This window comes from Theobroma cacao, chromosome 6, assembly GCF_053813885.1.
Source record: "Theobroma cacao isolate CCN51 chromosome 6, ASM5381388v1, whole genome shotgun sequence".
NCBI lineage: Eukaryota > Viridiplantae > Streptophyta > Magnoliopsida > Malvales > Malvaceae > Theobroma > Theobroma cacao.
Window position 1 is genome coordinate 21,217,900 of NC_142644.1, and position 26,483 is coordinate 21,244,382.

General features: G+C 34.3%; 1 protein-coding gene across 1 annotated transcript; it reads right to left on the minus strand.

Annotated features, from left to right (window-relative positions):
* Nucleotides 1-1,491: 1,491 nt before the first annotated feature.
* IAA15 (indole-3-acetic acid inducible 15) lies at nucleotides 1,492-2,903 on the minus strand. Its single transcript, XM_007023971.3, has 5 exons — nucleotides 2,593-2,903; nucleotides 2,292-2,473; nucleotides 2,086-2,197; nucleotides 1,919-1,980; nucleotides 1,492-1,778 (listed from the first exon to the last, which is right to left on the minus strand). Exons 1-5 carry the CDS (start codon nucleotides 2,805-2,807, stop codon nucleotides 1,741-1,743), a joined length of 609 nt encoding a protein of 202 aa, XP_007024033.1. The 5' UTR covers nucleotides 2,808-2,903; the 3' UTR covers nucleotides 1,492-1,740.
* Between the last annotated feature and the right edge of the window lie 23,580 nt (nucleotides 2,904-26,483).

Below are 26,483 nucleotides of genomic sequence, written 5' to 3' on the forward strand. Positions count from 1 at the left end.
CTTAGTTTTTACTCATAATCATTGTATATATTCTGACACTAGTGTTGTACCCTATATTTTGTTTTTCAATGAGAATTCTGCAATTATTCTCTCATCAATACCGTACCGCCTTTCTTTTCAATTTGTGGAACCATAGCTTTTTGTGGGAACAACCAAAAAGGTCATAAAGCTCGCAATTCATGTTGCATAAAGATAATGGTATAATAGATGAATAGGTTGACGTGAACATGATAAGATTAATTAATCATTTTAAATTAAGTTTATGGCATGAACATGACATGTTCATTAGATGATTACATGATGTGGTGTGGTTAAAACGTTTAAACACAATTAACTTATTTGAAAATGATAGGATTAACCTATTCAGGTGCGAAATTTATTTAAACATGAATGTTAAGTTATTTTATTTACTTTAAATATTAATAGTTCAGTAAATAAATTTAAATAGATTAAATACAAATGTAATGTGAGTTAATTTTTTAATACGATTAATTAGACATGTATAAACTTATAATATATGAGTTAGATGTGTCAACTTGCATAAGATTTGAAATTTTTTTAGTATATATTATAAGTGAATTAACATGATTATGAGATGAATAAAATTATTAAAATTCATATATTGGATTCATTACGAGTCAATGGCTACGTCCAAAATTATTATAAGCAAAGATGGAAGAAGTTGGATCTATAGTAGGCCAGGCTTCTTTTGTCTATTACAAGTCACATGACCCGACTCAAAACTTGACTCGGAATTATGTAATTTGGGCCGTTTGCCTACACCTAGACAAATGGATGCAACTTTTTGTTTTCTTTTTTTTCTTTTACAAAATATAAAACCATAAAAGATCGAAAAATTGATTCCAAAGAGGAAACAAACTAAATCATAACTAATTTTTTTTTAGAAATGACTTATATTTGTTAGTTAATAGACATCTTTATGATGGAAAATGCATAATCATTAGAGAAAAGAAATAATGATTAGGATTTTAATTATTTGATTTTGAAATAATTGAAATTTGGTCGGAACCATTTTGTTGATCAATATCAACCTCCTAAGTTTGATTATTAAACACCAGTCATGAAAAACATCATTGTAATTTTTGAATGAACATTAATTATGGGAGCCAGCTAATATGCAAGAACATGAATCTCGTGTATGTTCATATATTCAACTGTTTCTAAACTAACCTTTCTTACTGTAAATTAATTAATTAATGACATGACCTACATAATTATATTGTCTTTTTTTTTATTGAAATTACCAGCATCCTTGAATCAGATATCAAGATGTAAATTAATAACTCATACAGTCCAATTTAATATCAAATTTTTTCGAATATTTTTACGTAATAATAAGCATATGTATCTTTTAATTAATCAAAGTTAGATTCGAAATCTCCTTTCTTCTAATAGAAAAAAAAAATATCAGTATGTGTTCAAGTAATACAAATCATGTGTTGTACGTCAAGGAGGAGAGAAAAAGAATGATAACCCTGACTATGTAGAGAAAAAAGCCCACAACATCAATTGCACTAGGACTTGAATGCAACATACAGGAGATTATAGGCATGTCTCTCTTATTTATTATTATGACTATCAGTTTTTCATTTGACTTCCTACATCTAATCAAAAACTCTGCCCATTGTGATCCATGGTAAAAAAGGTGATACAAAACAAAAGCCTCTGTACAGCAATTATCATTCCTTTCTTGGACGCTTCTTTAATTAAAGGCTCCTTTTAAGTTGTGCTTGAGCATTTTGGAGGTGTCCTTGGTGCTGCATCAATAATAATTACAACCAATTAATCAGATTTGAACATTTTAGCATCATAAATTAGAGGGAAAAAAGAGAAAAGATGATTACTAACAAGTATAGAAACAGAGCATGAAAAAGATAATTATAGGTTCAATTTTTACCTAATCCAATTGCCTCTGAGCTTTTCATCAGCCTTAGGCGTTTGCATGAGTCAACAAACATTCTGGTGAAAAGAGAAAATTAAAAAAAACTATTAGTACTAATAAGTATATATTGGGTTCTAAAGAAAATTCAGCAAGAGCAAATGAATTGTTAAAAGGGGACTTACTGCCATGGTACATCTCCAACCAACATCCAGTCTCCATCCTTGTCCTCGTATGTCGGCACATACTCAAGTCCATTCACTTGGTCTACTATTTTCTTCTCATTCAAACAGTTCCCTGTAAAAAGAATCCAAGTTAAAGACTAACCCTGATCTTTCCAATGATAATAAGTAAATAAAAGGAAGAATTTTTAAACATCTGATGTACTTACTTATGGTGAAACATGAGAACATGTCTTCAAGGGAACTTAGCAGCTGCTGATAGCTATTGTACATCTCAAGATCAACTTTCCTTAAATATGGAGCTCCATCGACTGCCACCTTCACATATTTGCAACTCTTCATTGCATTCTTTCTCAACGCTCTTACCGGCGGCCAACCCACCACTTGTGCCCTTCATTATATATTCATCAAAAAATAAAAATGAGTACATATTTTCAATTTTCAATATAATTTTCATTTTCTTTAATTCAAAACAAAAAGAAAGGCAGCATGATGAGTTTCATATCTTACTTTGAAACAGGAGAAGACTTAGCGGCTTCTTGAACATCAGTCTGGGACTGACCACACTTTTTGTCACCGAGGTTTAGATCAACGGTTTCCAGAAATCCACGTTTGGTGCCCGACTTAGCTTCACCGTCTGATGTTACCTTAGACTTTCCAGGCAACCCCAAAGTCAACTCGGTAGCCTCGAAATTCAAGCCGGCGGCATCATTTTCCGGTGACATTTTTTTTTCCCTCAAATAGTTTTCAGAACTGCCAGCTATACCAAAAAAAAATGAAAGAGCGTTGTGCAAAATTTCTGTGACCAACACGTTTGGCTTGGTGCGGGGGGCATATATAAATATGTAAAAGGCCGGAGAAGAATCTGACAGGCAAAAAATGAGAAACCAGTCCGGATAGGACACGTGTCCTTAAAAGAGCGGTTCTGCTTTGTCCATGTAGGTGACAGGAATTATATGACGGCAAGCGTGTGCGTGGTTGTGCGTGATTTTGAGTGCTTTAAAGTTTGGTCGGGCCAACCCGGTCACTTTCATTATTTCTTTTCTTTTCGGAGATTTATGGACTTTATTCAGTGTTTTTGTTAGGACAATAAAGAGATTTGCTATGATTGTGTGAATCCCCTTGTTCCATCACATTATTATTAGCTTTTACAACAAAAAGAAAAAAATGGAAATGAAATTGTGAATAAGGTTGATAGCTGAATTATGGGTGTGTTTTAATAGGAAAAAGTTGATCACTGATTGAATTTGGATCGAATTTCGATTTACTTTTTTGGATAAAAATATTTGGTAATTACTTAACAATGGTCTATATAAATTATCTCTTTTAATTCCATAAGATGTTAACTTTTTAAAGTCATAATTAGGGATGAGTAAAACCAATTCAGACTAATTACCTACTTAAATTAAATATGATTTGATTAAAATGGTTTGGTTTAATTGGTCCATTGGATCAATTGGTTCAAAATATTTGATTTAATTAAATTTTTGGTTGGTTCTCGATTTTAAAATTTTTGGACCAATCTACACAAAAAACCAAACTAATTTTTTATATATTTATATATATAGTCATATATATAATATTTTTTATATATTAAAAAGAATTGATAGTAAACTTAATTAATAATATATTTAAAATATATTAAGATACTATATGTACGTATACAAATTATAATCATAATAATTTAATATTAGTTATATATTTATTTATTTATTTATAAATCTGTATTAATATAAAATTACAAGTTATATATTTTAAATGATATAATTTATATGTTAATATTATAATATATGATAGTAAATATCTTATATTTTAATATGTTATAATTATTATACGTTAGTAATATTTCGTAATATAAAATTATATGAATATATATATATATATATAATTGTATAAATATATTATATATACATATATATAAGCATTACTATAATTTATGATAAACTTTATTTATATGATTATATTTAATAACTTTATTAGTTATCAACTTAGATTTTATAGCATATTATTTATAATTAGTTATTATTTATACAAACTTTGATATAAAACATTATAACATATAAGTTATGTTATTAATTTTATATATATATATATATAATAAAGTTATATATTATATATATTTAATTTATACGTAAGCATTACTATAATTTATAATAGACTTTATTTATATGATTATATAAAATATTTTAACATATAATTTGTATCATTAATTATATATATAATAATGTAATATATTATATATATACATATATTTAATTTATATATAATTATTATTATAACTTATAATAAACTTTATTTGTATGATTACATTTAATAAGCTTATTAGCTATCACCTTAGATTTTATAACATATTGTTTATAATTAGTTATTATTTATACAAACTTTGATATGAAACATTATAGCATATAAGTTATATCATTAATTTCATATATATATAATTATGGATAAAGTTTATAATATAAGTTTTAATATTATAATTTGTAAAAAAAAAGTGATAAAATTTTGATCCATTGGTTCAAAATTGGTCCAACCAAATCAATTCTATATCTGATCGGTTTGGCCTTCCATTATATTTGGTCAGTTTTGATCGATTTTTTAAAAGTAATTGATCTATTTGATCTTTTGATATGGTGGACCAAATCACCCAATCCATCCATTTGCTCACCCCTAATTATGATAAGAAAGGATTGGTCAAATTAGTCACCTTCCTTTACTTCCTTTCGAAGATAAAGTTGCTCTTCGGGGGGTTATCAATTTCCCCTTTTCAAGTTGTAAAGGTTCTAAGTTTTTTGGGTGAAATTTTCATACAAAACTAATTAGTCTCTTCATTACTATCAATCACCATTAATTTTCTTTAAAAAAAGTCACCTTTCTACCACCAAAACAATGAATTAATTTTGATTACTTTAAGCAAAGTTTGGTTTTGCATTCTTTTCTAATTTTCCAATCTAATTTAAGTAGTAGTGATTTTTAAGATTAAACCTAACACCCAAACACACTTGAAATTTCACACTCAGCATCACCAAAAGGATGGTTGAAATGTCACTTTAAAACAAACAAATAGAAAAGCATATTAAAAATTTTAGAAAAATTCTATAAATAATTAAATAATAATCCATAAAATAATAATAAATGACAATCAAGAGTGAAAATTGTGCAAGTCTACGTTCTCATCATAGCATGGACCCACAAGGGTGATACATGTGATGAATAGAGGTTAAGGCACAGAATCGAAAGAGCATGAATTTTGTGGGACCCATATGTTGGGGTTCTTGGAGTAAAAGTCAACTTTACGTGAGAGAAGACCCGGCCCTGCCCTTTTGGCTCCCACTGCTTCCATGTGACCATGTTTCTTTGTCGACTAATATAAAATCGTCCTTTTCTTACAAACTTTGTTTTTTAAAATTTATTGTATATTATTCTTAAATCATCTTTCCATTTTAAATTAATATTCACTTCTCAAATAATACAAAATTTTAAAATTAAAATATTTTAACGTTAATTTGAAAGGTAGAAAAGTAAAATTATAATTTGAAACATAAAAAAATAAAAAGATTGAAATAGAAAAGTATTTATTATTGAAATTTAAATTATTGGTATAGTAAGGATGATGAGGGTTTCGCAAGCAGCACATGGCGGATTTACCGGCTCCCGCCCCCGCGGTTTCTAGGGACACAACCGTTGTTTCCAAGTTTCCTGTCACGTCACCGACGACATATGCGGGTCACCTTGTCTTTGCCAATAATTTAAAGTCTTATCACTTGCTTATTCACAATATTTATAATATTTTTTTTCCTAAACCAAAGCAAATAAATACTATAAAATGACAGGTTTCTTGTTACGTCTTCAATATGATTATATGTACAAATTAAAATTATTTTCACCACTCAAGCTCAAACACATTTGACTTACCAATGTTCTGAACTTAAATAGTATGATTTAAACAGTTTAAATTTAAATTACTAATAATGATTTATACAAAAAATTTTATATCTTTTAATGTTATTTATATTTACATCAAATGTAAAATAAGATATCATATTTACATTCAGTTAAATTCTTAATAACTTTATCAAAACTACATATCACATTCACAAATTGAGAAATTAATTATTATATAATTGAAAAAATACAATATAAAAAATTCTCAATGTAAAACTTAATCTTGAAAATTTTTTTTGGACCAAGAGAGATCTAAAGGTTCAAGGAACTTGTTTATCATTTTAATGATAAAACTGTCCCAATGTAATATTTTTTTTTTTTGGATATCAACATATAACAATTCGAGATAATTAGAGAGAGAAATTACATTTATTTATTATATGATTAAGTTAAGAGTTTTGTTTATTTTTAAGTAGATATATAACTGAATTTCCTTGAAAGTTGATATGATTAATGTGCCTCTTAGTTTACTTATAATAATCTATTGTATAATTAGGTATTGTGTCCACTAGCATAAAAAGGACGGCATGAAAGAAGAATTCAACATCATTGGATAGAGAAATTAGTGCATTTCATTATTTGACCATAAATCTTTTATTTATACTAAATTATGTCTTCTTTTCAATGGATCACTCCATATTTTGCAGACAAGAAGCATATGATCAATTAAAAAATTCCCACATAATCATAGGGTTTGATTTGGAAAGAAAATCAACAATATGACTTGAAATAGGGGATCGGTTGCTCCCTTCAACGTCGTTATGTAATGCTTTCAAGATTTCCCATTATCGACCAATTTGTCAAACATATCTTCCCTTCCAACAAACCCAATGAAACAAAGAAAAACAATTGACATAATCATTGCAACTTGAAAGCAATTTATTATTTAACGAATTTTTATTTTTAGGCATTACTTTTACAACAATATGCTAAATAAAAAACTAACATAATCTGCCCACATAATCATGCAGAGTGATAAAGAAAAAAGATGAAAAGAGATAAAAAAGATTAACTATACATTTTTTTGCAAGAAATTAACAAATAGATAGATTATTCAGTTTTTTTTTTTTCAATCGGGACTGAATGTGCCATACTCAGTAACCATAGAGCAATATTTTAGATGTTGGTATCAATAAGAGATCACTAGTAATACTAAGTCAAGTCCAAAACCACTAACTTGGTCTTAGGCAATTGAGTAAATAACTGTTAACTTAAATACTAAAAGTTCTTAGGCATTCTTGAATTCTTTGAATAGAATAAGAAAGATTGTTGTATTGAATGAGAGAAAAGCATTATGTAGCTAGCCATAAAAAAATGAAAGGCACGTCTCTTACATATATGGAGCAGTTAATTAGATGATGATGGTCCATATATATAAGGATTTAGATATATTAGCCTGAAGTGTGTAAACAGGATAGGGAGTACTGCAACTTCGTAGAAGGCACTCGAATGAATCTAAGACAGAAAGAAACATTTAGGCACAAATTGTCCGTGACTTAATTACTTGTTTGCATCAATTTCTTCTTTTGAGCAGACATATTAATATTCCCGACTACTGGAATATTGTTCTTATTCATCAAACAAAATACGTGTGAATCTGGTTGTTCCATCACACATTCTCTCTCTCTTTTGAACTGTGTGTAAAAATATTTGTGTAACGCCGGATATACAATTTAAAATTAATTAGTAATAATTAATAAATTGAAAAAATTCTTATATATTATATTTATATGTCTAAAATATTTTTAATTTAAGAAATATAAGATTTCTTTTATAACCACTTTAACACTTATCTTCATGTGTAAGGATCATATTCATATCACGAGGTATGAATCAACAAAAAAGGATTCATAGAGACCATCTGTTTTCAAACCATGTGAAAGTTTTTAGAACGAATATCTAATCCAAAATTTGATTGGTAATAAGTGAAGTCTTTTATTATATTTTTATATATAAGATACCTTAATTTGACAGATGTGAGATGTATTTTTTTTTATCATAATTTCAGTACGTTTTCTTTTTTAACCGTGTAAAGGTAAGAAGTTAAGTTTGATAAAAAAAAAAATACCGTTCCAGAAATAGAATATTTGAACAGGTACTTTCTGATTGCTTCACTAAATTAAATCTGCTCTCTTCATTTCCGATCACTTTCTCCTATAATTTCCTCATCCTTTTCCTAGTCCAATTCTTGCAACAGTAGGATTGAAAATTCATAGTTGTAAAGTGAATTATAAGTTACAGTTGCTAATAAGTTTCGAGGTTTTTTCCTTTTATGGGGAGAATTAAAAGAAGATAACCAATCGTGAAGACTTTCCTTTTGAACGTGATTGGAGACCTTTTTTGCTTTGCTTGGAGATTTATTGTTCAGAATTAATGTAACAGCTATAGCATATACATTTTCCATGCTGGTTTTCTAAGCGGACCCACAAGTTACTTCGTCCTGTGGGTTTGCTCCTGAGAAGCAGAAATTAGACCCAAGTTGAGTGAGATTCTTCAATTATACTTTAGTCAATTGTGGAGCTATTCTTTAACAATGAAAATTGTGGAGCTAGAAATAGAAACTGATTTCTGACCCAACTTTGAAAAGTGGACCTTATTCAATGAATAATTAAGCAAAACTGTTTCAATTTTATTATTTAAAAGCTAAGTTTATAAACAATTAATGCTCGGCCTCCTCTTTAAGATGCCAAGGTTAATCCCCCTCCCCCTTAAATTTCTACATGCTACAGTGTATATATATATATATATATATAAATAGTTTGATTCAATAAAATACAACATTCCTTGCCTTTGATTTTAATTTTTTAAGCATAAAGGAGTTAAAGCTTAATTAGTGGCTCTAACTAACCAAAAGCCCCGAAACAAATCTTGCTTCTGATAATGTTATCTTATGCAAGATATATCCATCTTCTTGGACATTTAAATATTTATCATCTTGTTTCATAAAAAAATAATATAAAACTATCTCGACCGCCCTTTAAAAAAAAAAAATATCCCGACTGCATTACGTAGGAAATGAAATGATAGTTGGGTTTGTAATTTGAATTTAAGAGAATGCAGATTAGATTCTGTATCAGGAATATTTACGCTAGACATTGAAGGTTGTTGCTAATCATGTGCTTTTCCTTTATATATATTTTATGAATGTGCAAAGAATATGGTAACATGGGGTTTCAGTTCTGAAAATTCTCCACTTTCCTTTTCTTTCCACAGTTCATAGAATATTATTCGCCTTTAGCGTGTGTCCTAGATTCGCTTACAACTTGCACTTGAATATCCAGAAGGATCCCAAATATATAGAAAGGGGTTTCTTTTTATATAAATATATATATATATATATTCATTTATTTATTCTTTTTGTTCCATTAAACTTATTACATGTTGACTGTTTTTTATCAAAATTTTTAAAAATTGACATTTTAGAAAATTTTTTTTTCATATTTTTGTCAATAATATATATAAAATATAAAGAGATCAAAACTAAACAAAATAACATGTGACAAATATATTTGGACGGAGAGGAAAGAGTATATATTGATCCAATTTTATTGGATATGGTATCCAATAAAATTGTTATGAAGTTATTGATTTTCAGGATAACTAAGAGGTTTAAAGCTCCCAAATAACTTACTATGATAAAAAAGAAAATATTAGTTATAATTGGGGGAAGTAATTAATTGTCTTTATAAACATTTCTAATGAGCAAAAAAAATAAAAAAAGTCAACAGCCGATTCGAACAAAAGTATTCAGTTTAATTTGGTTTGTGTATTTCTTGTACTCAGTTCAGATATTAAATATATGAATTCATTTTATTTTGTTGATTCATGAGTTGAAAAATTGAAATCATTCAAACTAAATAGAATTGAAATATTTTATAAATTTTTATTTTTTATAAAATAAAAAAATAATTTTATTGACAAATTTAAGTGAATAAATAAAATAATATTAAAAAATCACTTTTTTTTGTAATTTTAAAAATTGAAGAATCGAACTTACCTAAATCAATGGGGTTCGATTTGATTTTAAGATGCACTCACTTTGATCTCGGAAAAACCAAAATACTGCATGTTAGCTGAAATTTATATCCAAAATTGAACTAAACAGAATCGCATGCATCCTTAATAATTTCATGTTTTTCAATTGGTTTTATTCATTTAGTCACCCTATGTTAAGTGTGGAAGAAATATGTAGAAAATTGAATATATGCCTAGAAACCAAGTGCAATTACAATATATATGCAATTTTATTTTAGGCAAAAAAAAAAAACAAATATTTGATATAACCAAATTGAAATGGATTTGGAATTGAATGGAGCCTGTTAAAGAAATTATTTTATGTGAAGATCATATTAGAGAATACTTATTAATTGTTTTATGACCGGTGCGTTAATGTAATGACTAGATAATAGCCATTCTTTAATTTCTAAAAATGAGTTATAAGTTCAAGTCCTCACAAGTTGACTATGAAAAGAAAAAAAAAATTCTATTGCATTAATTTCATCTTCAATTTTCACATAAATAAAAAGCCTCTTTGTCAAATCATGCTTTGTAAAATAATTATGATGTCATTCACATGCTCGATAGAATGTTTGTATATTGAGGAAGCCCGAGAAATCGACAAAAGATGGTATTGCCCCTAGAGGTGCTGTGAAGTTGATTTATACCTCGAGCTAGTTCAAATGAAAAATTTTAAAGGAATTTGAGAGTTCTGAAACCCTAAAATCTATTTAGAATGGTGATTCAGAGTTCGAGGATCAATTTGGAATTGTCGTAACGTGCGGGTCCGGGAACCCGACCGCCAGACGCGAACGTGAAAAACTCACTAAAAAATTAAACTAGGAGTCGCCACCAATCTTTTTTACTAGGTGTGATTGGCCACCTATTGACTCGATTCTAATCGATGAAAACTTAAATTAATTTTAAGCCTACCGAAAAGAACCTTAAACCGGTCTATGATTTTTTAGATCTAGGTTCGGGAGTACGATTACGCCCGAGGAAGGATTAGCACCCCTGGGACGCCCGTTCCATGAACGGTACCATTTTTAGATTATCCTATTGGACTTTAATTTTTAATTTCACTATATTTCCTTAATTATTATTCTTTTATTTTATCTCCTATTTAACTTAAAATGGAATGCAAATGGGTGGCAAGATGAAATGCATGGCGTGAGATAAAAATGCCGGACGAATAGCCTTTTATCGAGGATATTTTTCCAAATCCGCCCATCATACTGGTGGGACTCGGGATATTCTCTCACCTAGGGAATTATCCGAGAAACTCGCCTTCGCAAATTCGACGAATAATTCCCGTCATCGGGGTCATCGTACGTTTTCTTTTTAAAATAATTTTTTTGTGCATAATGAACCTAATTCGGGTAAAAGCCTTTTATTAAAGATAGTTCTCGAGCCCTCCCATCATACTGGTGGGACCCGAGGACGTCTTTTCACCTAGAAAACTTTTCGATAAATACCCGCCTTCGCAAGATCCCCGAAAGATCCCATCATCGGGGCTTAAACTCGAAAACAGAAATATTTATATGCAATGATATGTATGATGCAATATATATATGCTATGCTAATGCAATTATCTATATTTTTTGTTATTATTAATTATTTTTATTTTATTATAAATTTTATTATCATATTTTTTATTCTTATTTCTTATTATTATTTTTTATACTTTACATTTTTTATTCTAAGTTCTTATGTTTTCCATTTATAATTACACAAATTGTTTATAATTCTATGTTATTTTAGTGAACAAAAATTATATATTTTTTATTATACTATTTTTATTTTATATATTTATATATTTTTATTATTATATTTTTCATAAGCAATCTTTTATTCAAACCTAATGTCTAAGATCTTATTATATATATATATATATATATATATATATATATATTTATTTATTACTATTATTTTTTTACATTTTTTTATAGTTTATGCTATTTAATATTCAATGCTTAATTTTAAATTAGTTGTTTTTTATTATTTTATTTTATTTATTTATTTAATGTCATGTATATTGTATTTTCACAAATTAATTATTTATTATATGTTTGAATTATTATTATTTTTTATCATTTATTATTTATTATTTATTTATTATTTTTATCAAGTAATTTTTTTGGTATAGTCAAACTTTTTATTTATTAAGAATTTCGGAACCTTGAAATCGAGGCCCTCCCATCGTACTGGTGGAGCCTTGATTCGGATTATGAACCTAAGGAAAATCGACCCGGGATTGCGACTCCTCCCGCCCCCGACCAATCATCCCATCATCGGTACTGTTTACTTAACTTATTTAATATTATTGTGTCTTAAAATTCAATTTTTCCAAGGTCAATTCTAATACCTATCTTATTATAATTATTTGACTAGCTCAACTATATATTTTTTTATTTAACATAAAATGTTTCTTCCTTGTTTATCCTCATTCACTAAATATATTTTTACAATCTAATGTATAAACATATTTTATATGCTCCTTATATGGTTTTACCCAAGGATACCCCACCAATGTCTCAATAGTCTCCAATTTTTACTTAACTTAAACTTTATATATATTTTTTCGCCTATCATCTATTTCATTCATTTATATTTTTATATTTTATATTTAGCTCTCTAGATCTATCACTATAAACATATTTTATTTAGCAATCTATTTATTTATTTATTTAATTTTATTATGTGCTTTATTTTTCAAAGTTTCAATACCTCTAATAAATATTTTCTTACATTTGAATCCTTTTCTTATGTAAATTTTTTTTTTATATTTATATATCCCTTTATTTGTATTACTTTCTTAAATCTCAAAAATAAAACCTAAGGATTTTAGAACATTACATTGAAGTACTAATCCTAAATGATTAAACAATAATCCTAGAAACAAATAAAATGAACCAACTCATGCCATAAAAATTTAAGAGGAATGATAAATGTTTTACCTTTCTAAGCTCCTCCAAATCTACAGCCCACTCCAATCAACTTTTAACTCTGCAGCCAGCAAATTCTATTCTTCCAAAATATGCCATCTGGGGTGGGAGAGGGGAGGTCTACCCCTAGGATACACTTTAAGAAACCCCACTATTTTTTATCCTTTCTTCACTTTTTCCTTCCCTTTCTCTCTCTAGTGCCCAGCTACTTCTCTTTCTCTCTAGCAATTTCTATATTTTTTTTTTGCTCTCTCTAGTGGCAGATGATTTGCTTTTTTCCTTGCCGTTACCTAGCCGCCGCTCACCCCCTTTCTCTCTAAATCTCAAGCTGCCATTTTATACTCTCTCACCAACCCTTTCTTTTCTCTCTACCTGTTTCTTTTTCTGCTCTCTCACCCAAGATCTCCCTCTTCCTCACTCACCTAAACCGGCGGCACTAAGAGAAAGCCCCCTGCTCTCCAACTGGCACTCTTGTTATTTCCCTCTTTCTTTCTTTTTTTTTTTTGTTTGTGGCTTCTGGTTGCTAGAAATCTGGGAATTCTTTGTTTTTGCAGATTTTTTTGATCCTTTTTTTTTCCTCCCCTTCCCGAATGCTACAGTGTCCCTTCCCCTTTATACCCGATTCCTGGGCTCTGGAGGGGGCACGCTCCACTACCTTGCCAGACGCGAATTTTTCGCGTCTGGCAGGGTGAGGGAGGTGCCTGGCAGGGTGAGTCCGCACCTTGCCAGTCGTACCTCTCTCCCCTCTTTTTTCATTTCTTCTTTATTTTAATTTTTATTATTTTTATTATATATTTTTTAATTCATTTTTTGTTTATGATTTAGTGTCTACAGCTGCCCCTCTTTGCGCATTTCGAAAATTCGAAATAGTGCAAAGACGTAGACACTGTATTTGACTAAATTCTTTAATTCTCTTACGAAATTTTTTTTTTTTAAAATAAATTCTTCAAAACTGAGGCCATGAGACTTTTAAAATGAACTCCTCAAAACTGAGGCAATGAGACTTTTAAAATGAACCCCTCAAAATTGAGGCAACGAGACTTTAAAAATGAACTCCTCAAAACTGAGACACCGAAACTTTAAAATGAACTCCTCAAAACTGAGGCAACGAGACTTTAAAAATGAACTCCTCAAAACTAAGGCAACGAGACTTTAAAAATGAACTCCTCAAAACTGAGGCAACGAGAACTTTTAAAAGTGAGCTCCTCAAAACCTTTAAAAATGAACTCTTCAAAACTGAGGCAACAAGACTTTAAAAATGAACTCCTCAACACTGAGGCAACGAGACTTTAAAAATGAACTCCTCAAAACTGAGGCAACGAGACTTTAAAAATGAACTCCTCAAAACTGAGGCAACGAGAACTTTTAAAAATGAATTCCTCAAAATTGAGGCAACGAAACTTCTAAAAAATGAACTCCTCAAAACTGAGGCAATGAGACTTTGAAGATGAACTCCTCAAAACTGAGGCAACCAAAGCTTTTAAAAATGAACTCCTCAAAGCTGAGGCAACGTATCTTTAAAAATAAATTCCTCAAAACCGAGGCAACGAAACTTTTTTTTCCTTTTTTGAAATGGTGAAAAATAATCAACTCCTCATCTGAGGTTCTATGATTTTAAAGATGAATTTCCCTTTTTTTCAATTGTTTTAAAATTTTGAACATGGCAATTTATCTTCATTAGTTTCCCTTTTTTTTTTTGGGTGTTTTAGAGCCTTCTATTTGATCAATGGGGGATGAACCGATCACGCTTCCGATCTCTCGTCTTCCCCAGTTCATTGCTCACAACTGTTTTCTTCTTCTATCATATGCATGGTCCAATCATTCTTCACATTTTTACTATACTCCATGCTATTGCTGTTTCCATTTCTTTCTTTCTTTTCTTAGTATTTTCTCTTTCTTTTTTTACATTACCAGACTCCATTTCATTCCCTGTCAATTACGATTCTTTTTCAAAATATTGCAAACATTTCTTACTTTATCATGCTCTTTATTAAGTATCATTCCAATTTTATGACAAATGCAATGCAATGTACTCATATCTCCTTTTTTGGCAGAATGGAAATGATGGCATTGTTGGGAGCAGAAAGGCTACTTTTCATTAGAAAAAAGTGAAGTTTCTACAATCAAGTATAATGACAAGGAACAGGGGAAAATTGATTAATACAAAAGGGATACAGTCCTTTCTTAATGACTATTTCGATAAATATTAACAGTAGTCTCAAAATTTTATCCCGAAATAGGCACATTTGTCAGCTCCCTTGTCTTTTGTATGAACATCTCGGATCATGATCTTCACCCTTTCTGTGTTAAGCTTTTGTAGTACTTGGACCTCTTTCGTGTCTAGACCGCCCTTTCGGGTTTTCGCCCTAAGCACATCTCCCAGATTCAAGCCGTCTTTTCAGGTTTTTAACTTGAAAATTTTCTTTTTCTTCTTTTTTTTTTATGCAAAATATTTCTTGACAGCATCAGCATTCACCTGGTTGGAAAACTCCCTTCCGTCTATCTCCGCCAAAATTAGTGCTCCTCCTGAAAAAGCTTTCTTCACCACAAATGGTCCTTCCCAATTCGGTGTCCATTTCCCGCGAGGATCATGCTGGTTCGGGAGAATTCTTTTCAATACTAATTCTCCTTCTCGGAACTGTCGAGAATGTGCCTTCTTGCCATATGCCCTCATCATTCTCTTTTGATATAACTGTCCATGGCAAAGTGCCATCAACCTTTTTTCTTCTATGAGATTCAATTGCTCATAACGAGCATTAACCCATTCGGCTTCTTCCAACTGTACTTCTTTAAGGACTCGAAGGGAAGGAATTTCTACTTCAATTGGCAAAACAACTTCCATCCCATACACCAAAGAGAACGGTGTAGCTCCCGTGGAAGTTCGGATTGTTGTGCGATAGGCATGCATAGCAAAAGGTAACTTCTCATGCCAATCTTTATATATATCTGTCATCTTTTCAATTATCCTTTTGATGTTCTTGTTGGTTGCTTCCACCGCTCCATTCATCTTTGGGCGATAAGGCGTTGAATTGTGATGCCTGATCTTGAACTTGGCACAAACCTCCTTCATCATCGAACCATTGAGGTTACTAGCGTTATCCGTGATGATCTTTTCCGGGAGACCATAACGACATATTATTTCCTTTTGGATGAACTTACATACCACTTTCTAGGTCACATTGGCATAAGATGTTGCTTCTACCCACTTAATGAAGTAATCAATTGCCACCAGAATAAACCGATGCCCATTTGATGCCTTCGGGGTTATCAACCCAATCACATCCATGCCCCACATTGAGAATGGCCATGGTGATGTCAATATATGCAGTGAATTAGCAGGAGTGTGGATTCTGTCCGCATATATCTGACACTTGTGACACTTTCGAGCGAAGTCTATACAATCCGTTTCCAATGTGAGCCAGTAATACCCTGCTCTCATGATCTGTCTTGCTAACTTATGTCCACTTGCATGTGCTCCACAAACTCCTTCGTGAACTTCCTCAACTATTCTCCGAGCTTCGGTTGAATTCACGCATCTCAAAAGCGTTTGATCCCTACTTCTCTTGTATAAGATGTTCCCATCCAAGAAGAAATTCATTGCCAACCTTCTAATGGTTTTCTTATCATTTTCTGAGCTTTGATCCGGGTACTGCTGAAATTTGAGATAATGCACAATATCATGGTACCACGGTTTCCCGTCTATTTCTTCTTCTACACTAGAGTAGTGTGCGGGGCACTCTCGAAGATTAATCATGATGGATTGGATCTTGACATTGGTACCAACTTTGAACATTGTCGCCAGCGTGGCTAATGCATCGACCATTTGGTTCTCCTCTCGGGGCAAATGGGTGAAGCAAATTTTATCAAAATTTTCAATCAGCTTTGAAACATACTTGTGATACAGGACTAACTTCGAGTCGCGTGTCTCCCATTCTCCTCGCAACTGATAAATAACCAAAGCAGAGTCCCTATACACTTCCAAAATGTGAATTTTCCTCTCGATTGCTGCCTGAAGACCCATGACACAAGCTTCATATTCAGCTACATTATTGGTGCAATAGAAGTTGAGTTTAGCTATGACGGGATAATGATCTTCTTCTGGTGACACTAACACGACCCCTATGCCATGCCCCAAGGCATTCAAAGCTCCGTCGAAAAACATCTTCCAATTCTCTTTCTTCGATTCCTCCTCACTTGTTTGGCATATTGACATCAAGTCCTCATCTGGAAACTCAAACTCCATTGGTTCATAATCCTCTTCCACCCTTTCTGCAAGAAAATCTGCGATTGTACTTCATTTGATAGCTTTTTGGGACACATATACAATATCATATTCAGACAATAACACTTGCCATCTTGCCATTCTACCTGATAAAGAAGGTTTCTCGAAGATGTATTTAATAGGATCCAACTTTGCAATGAGCCAAGTGGTATGATATAGCATGTACTGCCTGAGTCGATGCGCCGTCCATGCTAAAGCATAACACATCTTTTCCAATGAGGAATACTTGGACTCGTATTCAGTGAACTTTTTACTCAAGTAGTAAACTGCCCTTTCTTTCTTACCAGTTTCATCATGCTGTCTTAACACACATCCCATGGATCCTTCATTTACCGTTAGGTATAAGAGGAGGGATTTTCCAACCACAAGTGGTACCAATACTGGTGGACTCAACAGATATTCTTTAACCTTGTTAAAAGCAACTTGGCACTCCTCATTCCACGTCCCCGGATTATGTTTGCGAAGGAGTTTGAAGATCGGGTCACATTTGAGTGTGAGCTGTGATATGAACCGGGCTATATAATTTAATCTCCCAAAAAATCCTCTAACTTCTTTTTGCGTTTTGGGAGGAGGTAAATTACGGATTGCTTGAACCTTATCCGGGTCAACTTCTATTCCTCTTTCACTGACGATGAAACCCAGTAGCTTTCCTGAAGTGACTCCAAAAGTGCACTTTGCCGGATTTAATCTGAGCTGAAATTTTTGTAACCTCTTAAATAATCTTTCAAGATTGGTCGCATGGTCCTCTGTTTTGCGAGCTTTTACAATCATATCGTCCACACACACCTCAACCTCTTTGTGCATCATATCATGGAAGAGAGTCACCATAGCTCGCTGATAAGTTGCCCCGGCATTCTTTAAACCAAATGGCATTACCTTATAACAAAAGGTCCCCCACATAGTTATGAAGGTAGTTTTCTCTCTATCCTCTGGTGCCATCTTAATTTGGTTATACCCTGAAAAGCCATCCATAAAGGAAAACATGGAATGGCGGGCAGTATTGTCAACAAGGGTGTTAATGTGGGGAAGAGGAAAATTATCTTTTGGGCTAGCTCTATTCAAGTCTCGATAATCCACACACATTCTCACTTTCCCGTCTTTCTTAGGTACTGGGACAATATTTGCAACCCATTCAGGGTACTTAGCTACTTCCAAGAATCCTGCATCGAACTGCTTTTTCACCTCTTCTTTAATTTTCAACAGCATTTCAGGTTTCATTCTTCTCAACTTCTGCTTAATCGGTTTGCATTCAGGTTTCAAAGGCAGTTTATGGGCTACAATGTCTGTATTGAGTCTTGGCATATCTTGATAAGACCATGCAAACACATCTACATATTCATGGAGTAGCTTTATTAGTTTTTCTTTTTCCATTGACACCAACGTCATACCAATTCTAACTTCTTTCTTATTTTCTTCATTTCCCAAATTAATCGTTTCAAGTGTCTCTTGATATGGGACAATTTGTCTCCCCTCCTATTCTACTAGTCTTAACAAGTCTAGAGTTAAATCATAATCCTCCACGTTTTCTGTATCGTCAAGTTCACTGACACTTGTACCTTTTTCAAAATTAACTTCAAACCCACTGTCATTATCATCTTCGCATTCATTATCTGGAATCCTAGAAGGTAAAATGAATTGAAATATGTAGAACTATTGTATAGGTAAACAGTTAAAATAAAGGGATGAAATGACACAAATGGAAATGATTAATTATGAGAAGAGATATGAGAAATGCACTACGCATGTCAATTTATTAAAATGATAAATGATAAAAAGCCCGATACATAAAATTCCAATGCTTTTGGGCATAAGCATGGATGTTTAGTTTGCATTACTTTGAAATTGAATCACAAGTGACTGGTAAACTCATGGTGGTCCAATTGCTCAACTTTAGATTCGGTGGCCCGAGGTATGTAGTAGGAATCCCATCCACATTTTCTGACTGTTCTTCACCTTCCTCCGTTGAACATATTGATAAATCAGAAAAGGCTTCCCCTAAAGCTGACACTGATTCTCGGCTCCCAACGGTGACTAATTCAGGAAAGATGCAACCTCCAGATCGGAATGTCTCGTAAATATGAAGATATGTCATTCCTTGGATTTCCAACTCATGCCCCTTAAAGCGAGCCAACCTTTCCTTTCTTCTTTCGGCTATCATTTTTTCTCTTTCCTTCTTAGTTGGCTTATACCCCAAGCCAAACCTTTCTTCATTTTTGGTAGTACGTATGCGACTTCTAATGCCTTGTAGTTCTTTTCCCAATCCCGCCCCCGCTCGGTATCCTTTTCCTAATATCTGACTGACAACCATCTTGGTGGTTTTGGAAAGCCTCAGAATAGGCGGTGTGGTTCCTTCTCCAACATATGTGGTGTTAACAAACTCGAAGGATCAAAAGGAACATTCAGGCACTTCTTCCACCGCTTCCACGTAAGGAGTATCTGCTGGCTTGCTTATGAGTAAGTCCTCTTCCCTGTTAACACAGACAATCTTCCCTTCCACAATGAACTTGACCTTCTGATGAAGAGATGAAGGTATGGCCCCAGCCATATGGATCCAAGGTCTTCCCAACAAATAATTGTATGAAGGAGCGATATCCATAACTTGGAATTCAATGGTAAAGGTACATGGGCCAATTTTTACCGGTATCTCAATGTCCCCTACTACTTCTCTCCTTGTTCCATCGAAGGCTCTCACGATCATCTGACTCTTTCGCATGTAAGACATGTTGATGGGTAAACGAGCCAAGGTCCTTATGGGCATCACATTTAAGGATGATCCGTTGTCAAGCAGTACCTTTGTGACGGTACAACCTTTACACTTGGTAATGATATGCAAGGCTTTGTAATTTCCTCTACCTCTAGAAGGGATTTCTTCATCGCTAAAGGATATTATGTTACCCACAGAAATGTTCCCAACAATGTAGTCCAAATTTTCAACTGAGATATCGTGATCCACATATGCTTGGTTCAGAATCCTCATCAGAGAGTTCCTATGTGGTTCTGAGCTGAGGAGCAAAGATAGTAGTGAAATACGAGCGGGCAACCGGTTCAATTGCTCGACTACATTGTACTCACTATGTTTGATGAACTTGAGGAACTCGGCAGCTTCTTTTTTCGTTACCGATCCTTTTGAGTCATCTGTCTATTCCAGAGGTTATACCTTTTCTTCTCTCGGACTTCACTCTTTTTCCTTTCCCTTATCATTCTTGAGATTCTCGAATGCTTTCGGTGAATAGCAACGTCCGCTACGGGTAATCCCTCCCACACTAGTTATATTTGCAGCATCATCTTGAGATTCAGCTATCCATTTCTCCACTTTTGAAACTTGTACACTGCAGTTGTAGTTCCATGGGACAACTTTGTCGTCTTTGTAGGGGAAGGGTTTAGGGAGTTCGATGATCATCTTGGCATGGGTTTTGTCCTCCACAAACTCTCTTTTTGGTTTGTAGAAAATGGTTAAAGGTTTTATCTTCATTGGGTGAGTGGACTCCTTGGATATCATGTTTACTGCTGACTTTGAAGCTTCCATATAAAACTCGATCTTTGATTCGTCCATCATTCTTTGCACTTCCTTCCGGAAAGAACTACAATCCTGGATTAAATGCCCCACATATCCTTTGTGATACAAGCAACATAGTCTTTGGATATCTCCTGAGTCATTCACATTAGGACATTTCGGCCAAACCTCGAGCATATTGGCTTTTACCAAGGCTTCAAATACTTTTTCCATGGAGGTTTCCACTTCTCGAATGTTCCTTTTAACATACACCTCCCTTTCGATTGCATTTACCCCTGCCCCAGCATAATTTGGCAGTGGGTTGTTGTTAACATTCTGTTTCGACTTTTTTTCAAAGTTCAGGATTCTTGCCTTGATCAACCCTTGCACCTTATGCTTGAATGCCGTGCAATTCTCGATCGAGTGACCTTCGATTCCATAATGATAATCATAGTGGACAGAAGTGTCATACCATCTCGGGAATGGAGATTTTAATGGCTCTATGTATAAAGGTGCCACTAGATGGTTTACAACTAATTGAGTGAAGAGTTCAGCATATGGGATTGGGATTGGGTCAAACTGCACTTTCTCTTGCTTGTTTCGCCATCCTCTTGATTCACCGGTAGTATGGTTGTTTGAAGGTGTTGTTTGTTGTGTGGTTGAAGCTGTAACAGGTGTGGAAGTAGGTGGGTGAATATTTGTGGGGTAAGGTGTCCGTTGGATGGGATTATATGGGTACGGGTTAGGGAAGGCATTTGGCATAGACTGGTATAGGTATGGGCTTTGTGAAGTGTTGTTCACAGCTGGGTAATAGGGGTATGGTAGGTAGGGCTGGTAAGGGTTGTATGTTCCTCCTTGGTGTTGTCTTGAAGTGATGGCTTGGGCTTCTCCCTCTTTCCTCTTGAAAGTTCCCCCTTTCCTTGTGTTTGCCGTATCACCTCCTTCTATCTTCCCTTGCTTAATGGCAGTTTCTATCATTTCTCCCGAAATCACCATATCAGCAAAGTTCTTTGTGGCACTACCAACCAATCGTTTATAGTAAGGGGTTCGCAAGGTGTTAACAAACATTACAGTGGTTTCTTTCTCAATCAATGGTGGCTGAACTTGAGAGGCCACATTCCTCCATCTTTGAACGTATTCTTTGAAGCTTTTAGTGGTTTTCTTCTCCATGTTTTGTAAAGAAAGGCGATCCGGAGCCATATCTGTAATATGCTTATACTGAGCTACAAACGCCCGAGCAAGGTCTTTCCACGTGTGGATTCGATTGTGGTCCAGTTGGATGTACCACTTTGCTGCAGCACCAGTAAGGTTATCTTGGAAGCAATGTATCAAGAGTTTGTCATCATGAGCATATGCGGCCATCCTTCTACAATATATGGTGATATGTGTGACCGGGTACTTGGTTCCATCATACTTCTCAAAGTCTGGAACTTTGAACTTTGGGGGTATAACCACATCTGGAACCAGACAGAGCTCAATTGCATCCATAGAACAATACATTCCCATTCCTTCTACCATGCTCAGTCTTTCCTAAAAAAAGTCAAATTTTTGATGGGTATCAAGATTATCTTTCGATTCAACGGATCCACATTTGAGCTTCTCTTGTTCCTTTGGATCATCCAGATCAGGTACAGAGATAGGATCTGAAGGACTTGCCCCTCTAATTGGCCTTTGTTGAGCATAAGTCGGTGGTAGCCCTATTGGCATCCCAAAAAATGGATATTGACCCATGGATGGCATGGGAATAGACGCATTCCTTGCAGGTGGAGGTGTAAATCCTGGTGGATACATAGGGTCTGTATTGGTTTCTGTCTGTTGAACGTCTTCTGGTGTACCAGAACTCCCTACCGCTCTCTTTCCTTTATTTGTAGATATTAACTCCAAAATTTTTGATAACTGACCCATGATTTCTTCTTGCTTCTTCTCAATCTTATCCATCCTCTCTGAATGCTCGTCCCCCATGATCTTAGAACGGGCTCTTGTATTGTATCTGTGGAGAATTTATTTTTTTGGAATTTTGTTCTATTAGTTCAAGGAATAAGTTAGAATTTTATGTTGAGTGCATTATTATTTATTACTTTTATTTAAATCATGCATTATGATGCAAATGAAATGTATTTGAAAAGAAAAGAAATAGGAAAAATATTGGCCATCCAACATTTACCATAAGAAAATCCGCATCCATAAAACTTAAATATCTGATTACATCATTGTCTAAAACCATACATAACTATCAAAAAGAAAAACCGACTTTGTCATATTGGTCCCTAACCATCTTAAGGTGATCGATCAACCGCTCACTCAATTCATCCCTGGGAAGAATCTCTCGCCTGAGTTCTTCGGTCTTGTCTACCATTACTCGAGCTATAAATGCCACTTCTCTCATCTGTCTCAGTATCCATTGCATCTCAGCTTCTTTCCTTTGAAGGCTTTGTGTGCATGAATCGTTTTTTTCCCTCATTTGGAAATATTCTTGCCTTACTGCTTCGTACTGTGCCTTGTAGCCCTCCATGGCAGTTTCCAACAAGTCGCAGTCATTTTTCAACTCTTGGATGGTTTGTCCTTGTCTTCATACCTCGCGCTGCAAAACATTGTTGGCACTTTGGAGTTCTTGTATTTCGGCTAACAGAGAAGAATTTGCCACCCTCACTTCCTCAAACTTGCTTTGCCACTCATCCCGCTCTTTCAAAGCCACCTGTACCTTTCTTGCCGTCTCTTTCTTCACTTCTTCTAGCCCATCCTCATGTCTTCGCTTCATATTCATCATCTCATTTTCAAGTCTCTTTCTCGTCAACTCACTTTCCAGCAGAACATCTTGAGGTTCTGGGTTTATGGGATGTTTTGATGGATTTTTCGGGGGACGTATGACATTTTTTACCCTTTGGTCGTGCCAAGTATGATATCCTGTGGTGACTTCATCGGTAACCCTTCCCTGATCTACTCGGCAAGTTTTCTTCTAGTCCTGTGAAATTTCCTCAATTCTCTTTAGCGTTTCCGGCTCTCCATATGTAAACTCTAACTGATCGAGCTGGTGAGTCATGGGCACGAATTGCTCAGATTCGAACTGTCTTCGTACCATTATCGGGGCATAACTGATGGCTCCCCATGGTCCCATCAGTGGTACCCACGGCTTGTCTCCACATTTATACATTACTTGCATTCATGGCATCCATGGAGCTCTCCAAGTCACTTCAATGCTCATTAACCTCCGGAGCCTTGCGACCCACTCTTCTTTCCTTTTGCAGTCGGGCCATTCGCTTTCGCAGAACTCAAGGATAGGACAACTCGCAGACAAATAAAGCTTTCAAAATTTGCTCTCTTTGCATTCGAAGTGGCTTTTGATCCATATGGTTAGGAGTTGAGCACATCCGATGAATCGTCCCTCACCTTTGCGTCGACAGAAATTCAAGGATCTGAAGGTTTCAGCTAAGATGGATGGGGCCGGGTTGATGCTCCTTGTCATTTGATCAAAGAAGTCTATGACTGACACCTCCACATGACCTAGAACCTTCGGGAAGACCACTAAGCCGTAAATTGCCATCGCAAAAACCAAGAGACCTTGTTCATCCTCCATGTGTTTTTTAATATATACGTTCAAGAAACTCCACGGAAGGCATTCTGTGTCTCCTTTCTTCTTCAAATGCTGATCCACTTCTACCGTAGTCATTCCTAACAACTTGGCCAACTTTCGTCGATGTCCCGTCTTCTGGGCCCTCAAATAGATCTTGTTAGGCTGCGTGTGGTCTATCAGGAGCAGAGAAGAGTACTCTTCTATGGTAGGGGTCATGTCCACCTTGTTAAAGACAAAGCAACGGTATGAGGGATCCCAAAACTGGACAATGGCTCGGAGCATCTGGTCATCGACAGGTACAGATAGGAGCCATGCAATGTGTCCATACTTGTTCTGAAAATTGTCTCGGTGAGCACGTCTCCACTGTTCCCAAATTCCTACCATCTCTGTAAAGTCATTCTGCTGAAGGTTCAAGTGAACTCTCTCGGGTAAAATTGGGACATGTCCTTGGGTCAAACAGTCTCCTTTTTCTTGTTGGATCTGCCCCATCTGTAACTCTATCTCATAGTCATTTCTGTATATGTTGAGCGGACCTGTCGATGACGATGCCATGGATATAACCGGGATCTCTTAGGTTGAATGTTGTGTAGCCAATATTTCTCTTATATGCAATTACGATGCATGCAAAAGAACATGTAACATGCGCATGACTAACAAAATAAACTTAAGTTAGTATGGTAAAAAGAAAAAATGGAATGTTAAAAATAATGAGAGAATAACAAGCAATATCATGGGTATTATTGTCTACTCCACGATACTTTATTATCTCGTGGCATAATTTAAAATAGAGGGAGTGGAAGAAATTCCTTCATGTGTACCTACTTATAAGGTATATTCTTACGGGTATGGCCCTTTCTAGGGTTAAGCTGCTCTCGGTACTCTATATGCTGAGCGGGGTTTATAAACAGAGCTAAGGTTCCCAAATCGTTCCTCACTGTCGTCCACATGGACTAGTAAGGCACCCCGGTCCTCACCCATTACAGGCTTCAAACGGACTAGGTTCGATTTGAGTGGGAGTCTTCACTAGCCCGTGCGGAGGTTATCACCTCACGAGAGCATAGCTACTAAACTCCCTCCTAAAAAGGACATAACCCGGGTGGAGGGTTTATGCATGAATGCAAAATGTGCTGTGTGTGTGAAGGAAATCATGAGTTCGAAGTAACAATCTCACATCCCTTTATCCTAAATCCCTACAATTATTAAAAGCAATAAAGTAATAAATGCGAAATAAACTAATGTGCCAAACAAAATATGCAGAACAAATCATTAACATTAAGGAAACATTGGATTATTTAAAGCCTTGGATAACCTATTATTATTTAATGGTTCGACTCTCGGAAATCCCCAGTGGAGTTGCCAACTGTCGTAACGTGCGGGTCCGGGAACCCGACCGCTAGACACGAACGTGAAAAACTCACTAAAAAATTAAACTAGGAGTCGCCACCAATCTTTTTTACTAGGTGTGATTGGCCACCTATTGACTCGATTCTAATCGATGAAAACTTAAATTAATTTTAAGCCCATCGAAAAGAACCTTAAATCGGTCTACAATTTTTTAGATCTAGGTTCGGGAGTACGGTTACGCCCGGGGAATGATTAGCACCCCTGGGACGCCCGTTCCATGAACGGTACCAGTTTTAGATTATCCTATTGGGCTTTAATTTTTAATTTCACTATATTTTCTTAATTATTATTCTTTTATTTTATCTCCTATTTAACTTAAAATGGAATGCAAATGGGTGGCAAGATGAAATGCATGGCGTGAGATAAAAATGTCAGACGAATAACCTTTTATCGATGATATTTTCCCAAATCCGCCCATCATACTGGTGGGACTCGGGATATTCTCTCACCTAGGGAATTATCCGATAAACTCGCCTTCGTAAATTCGACGAATAATTCCCGTCATCGGGGTCATCGTACGTTTTTTTTTTAAAATAATATTTTTTTACATAATGAACCTAATTCGGGCAAAAGCCTTTTATTAAAGATGGTTCTCGAGCCCTCCCATCATACTGGTGGGACCCGAGGACGTCTTTTCACCTAGGAAACTTTTCGAGAAATACCCGCCTTCGCAAGATCCCCGAAAAATCCCATCATCGGGGCTTAAACTTGAAAACAGAAATATTTATATGCAATGATATGTATGATGCAATATATATATGCTATGCT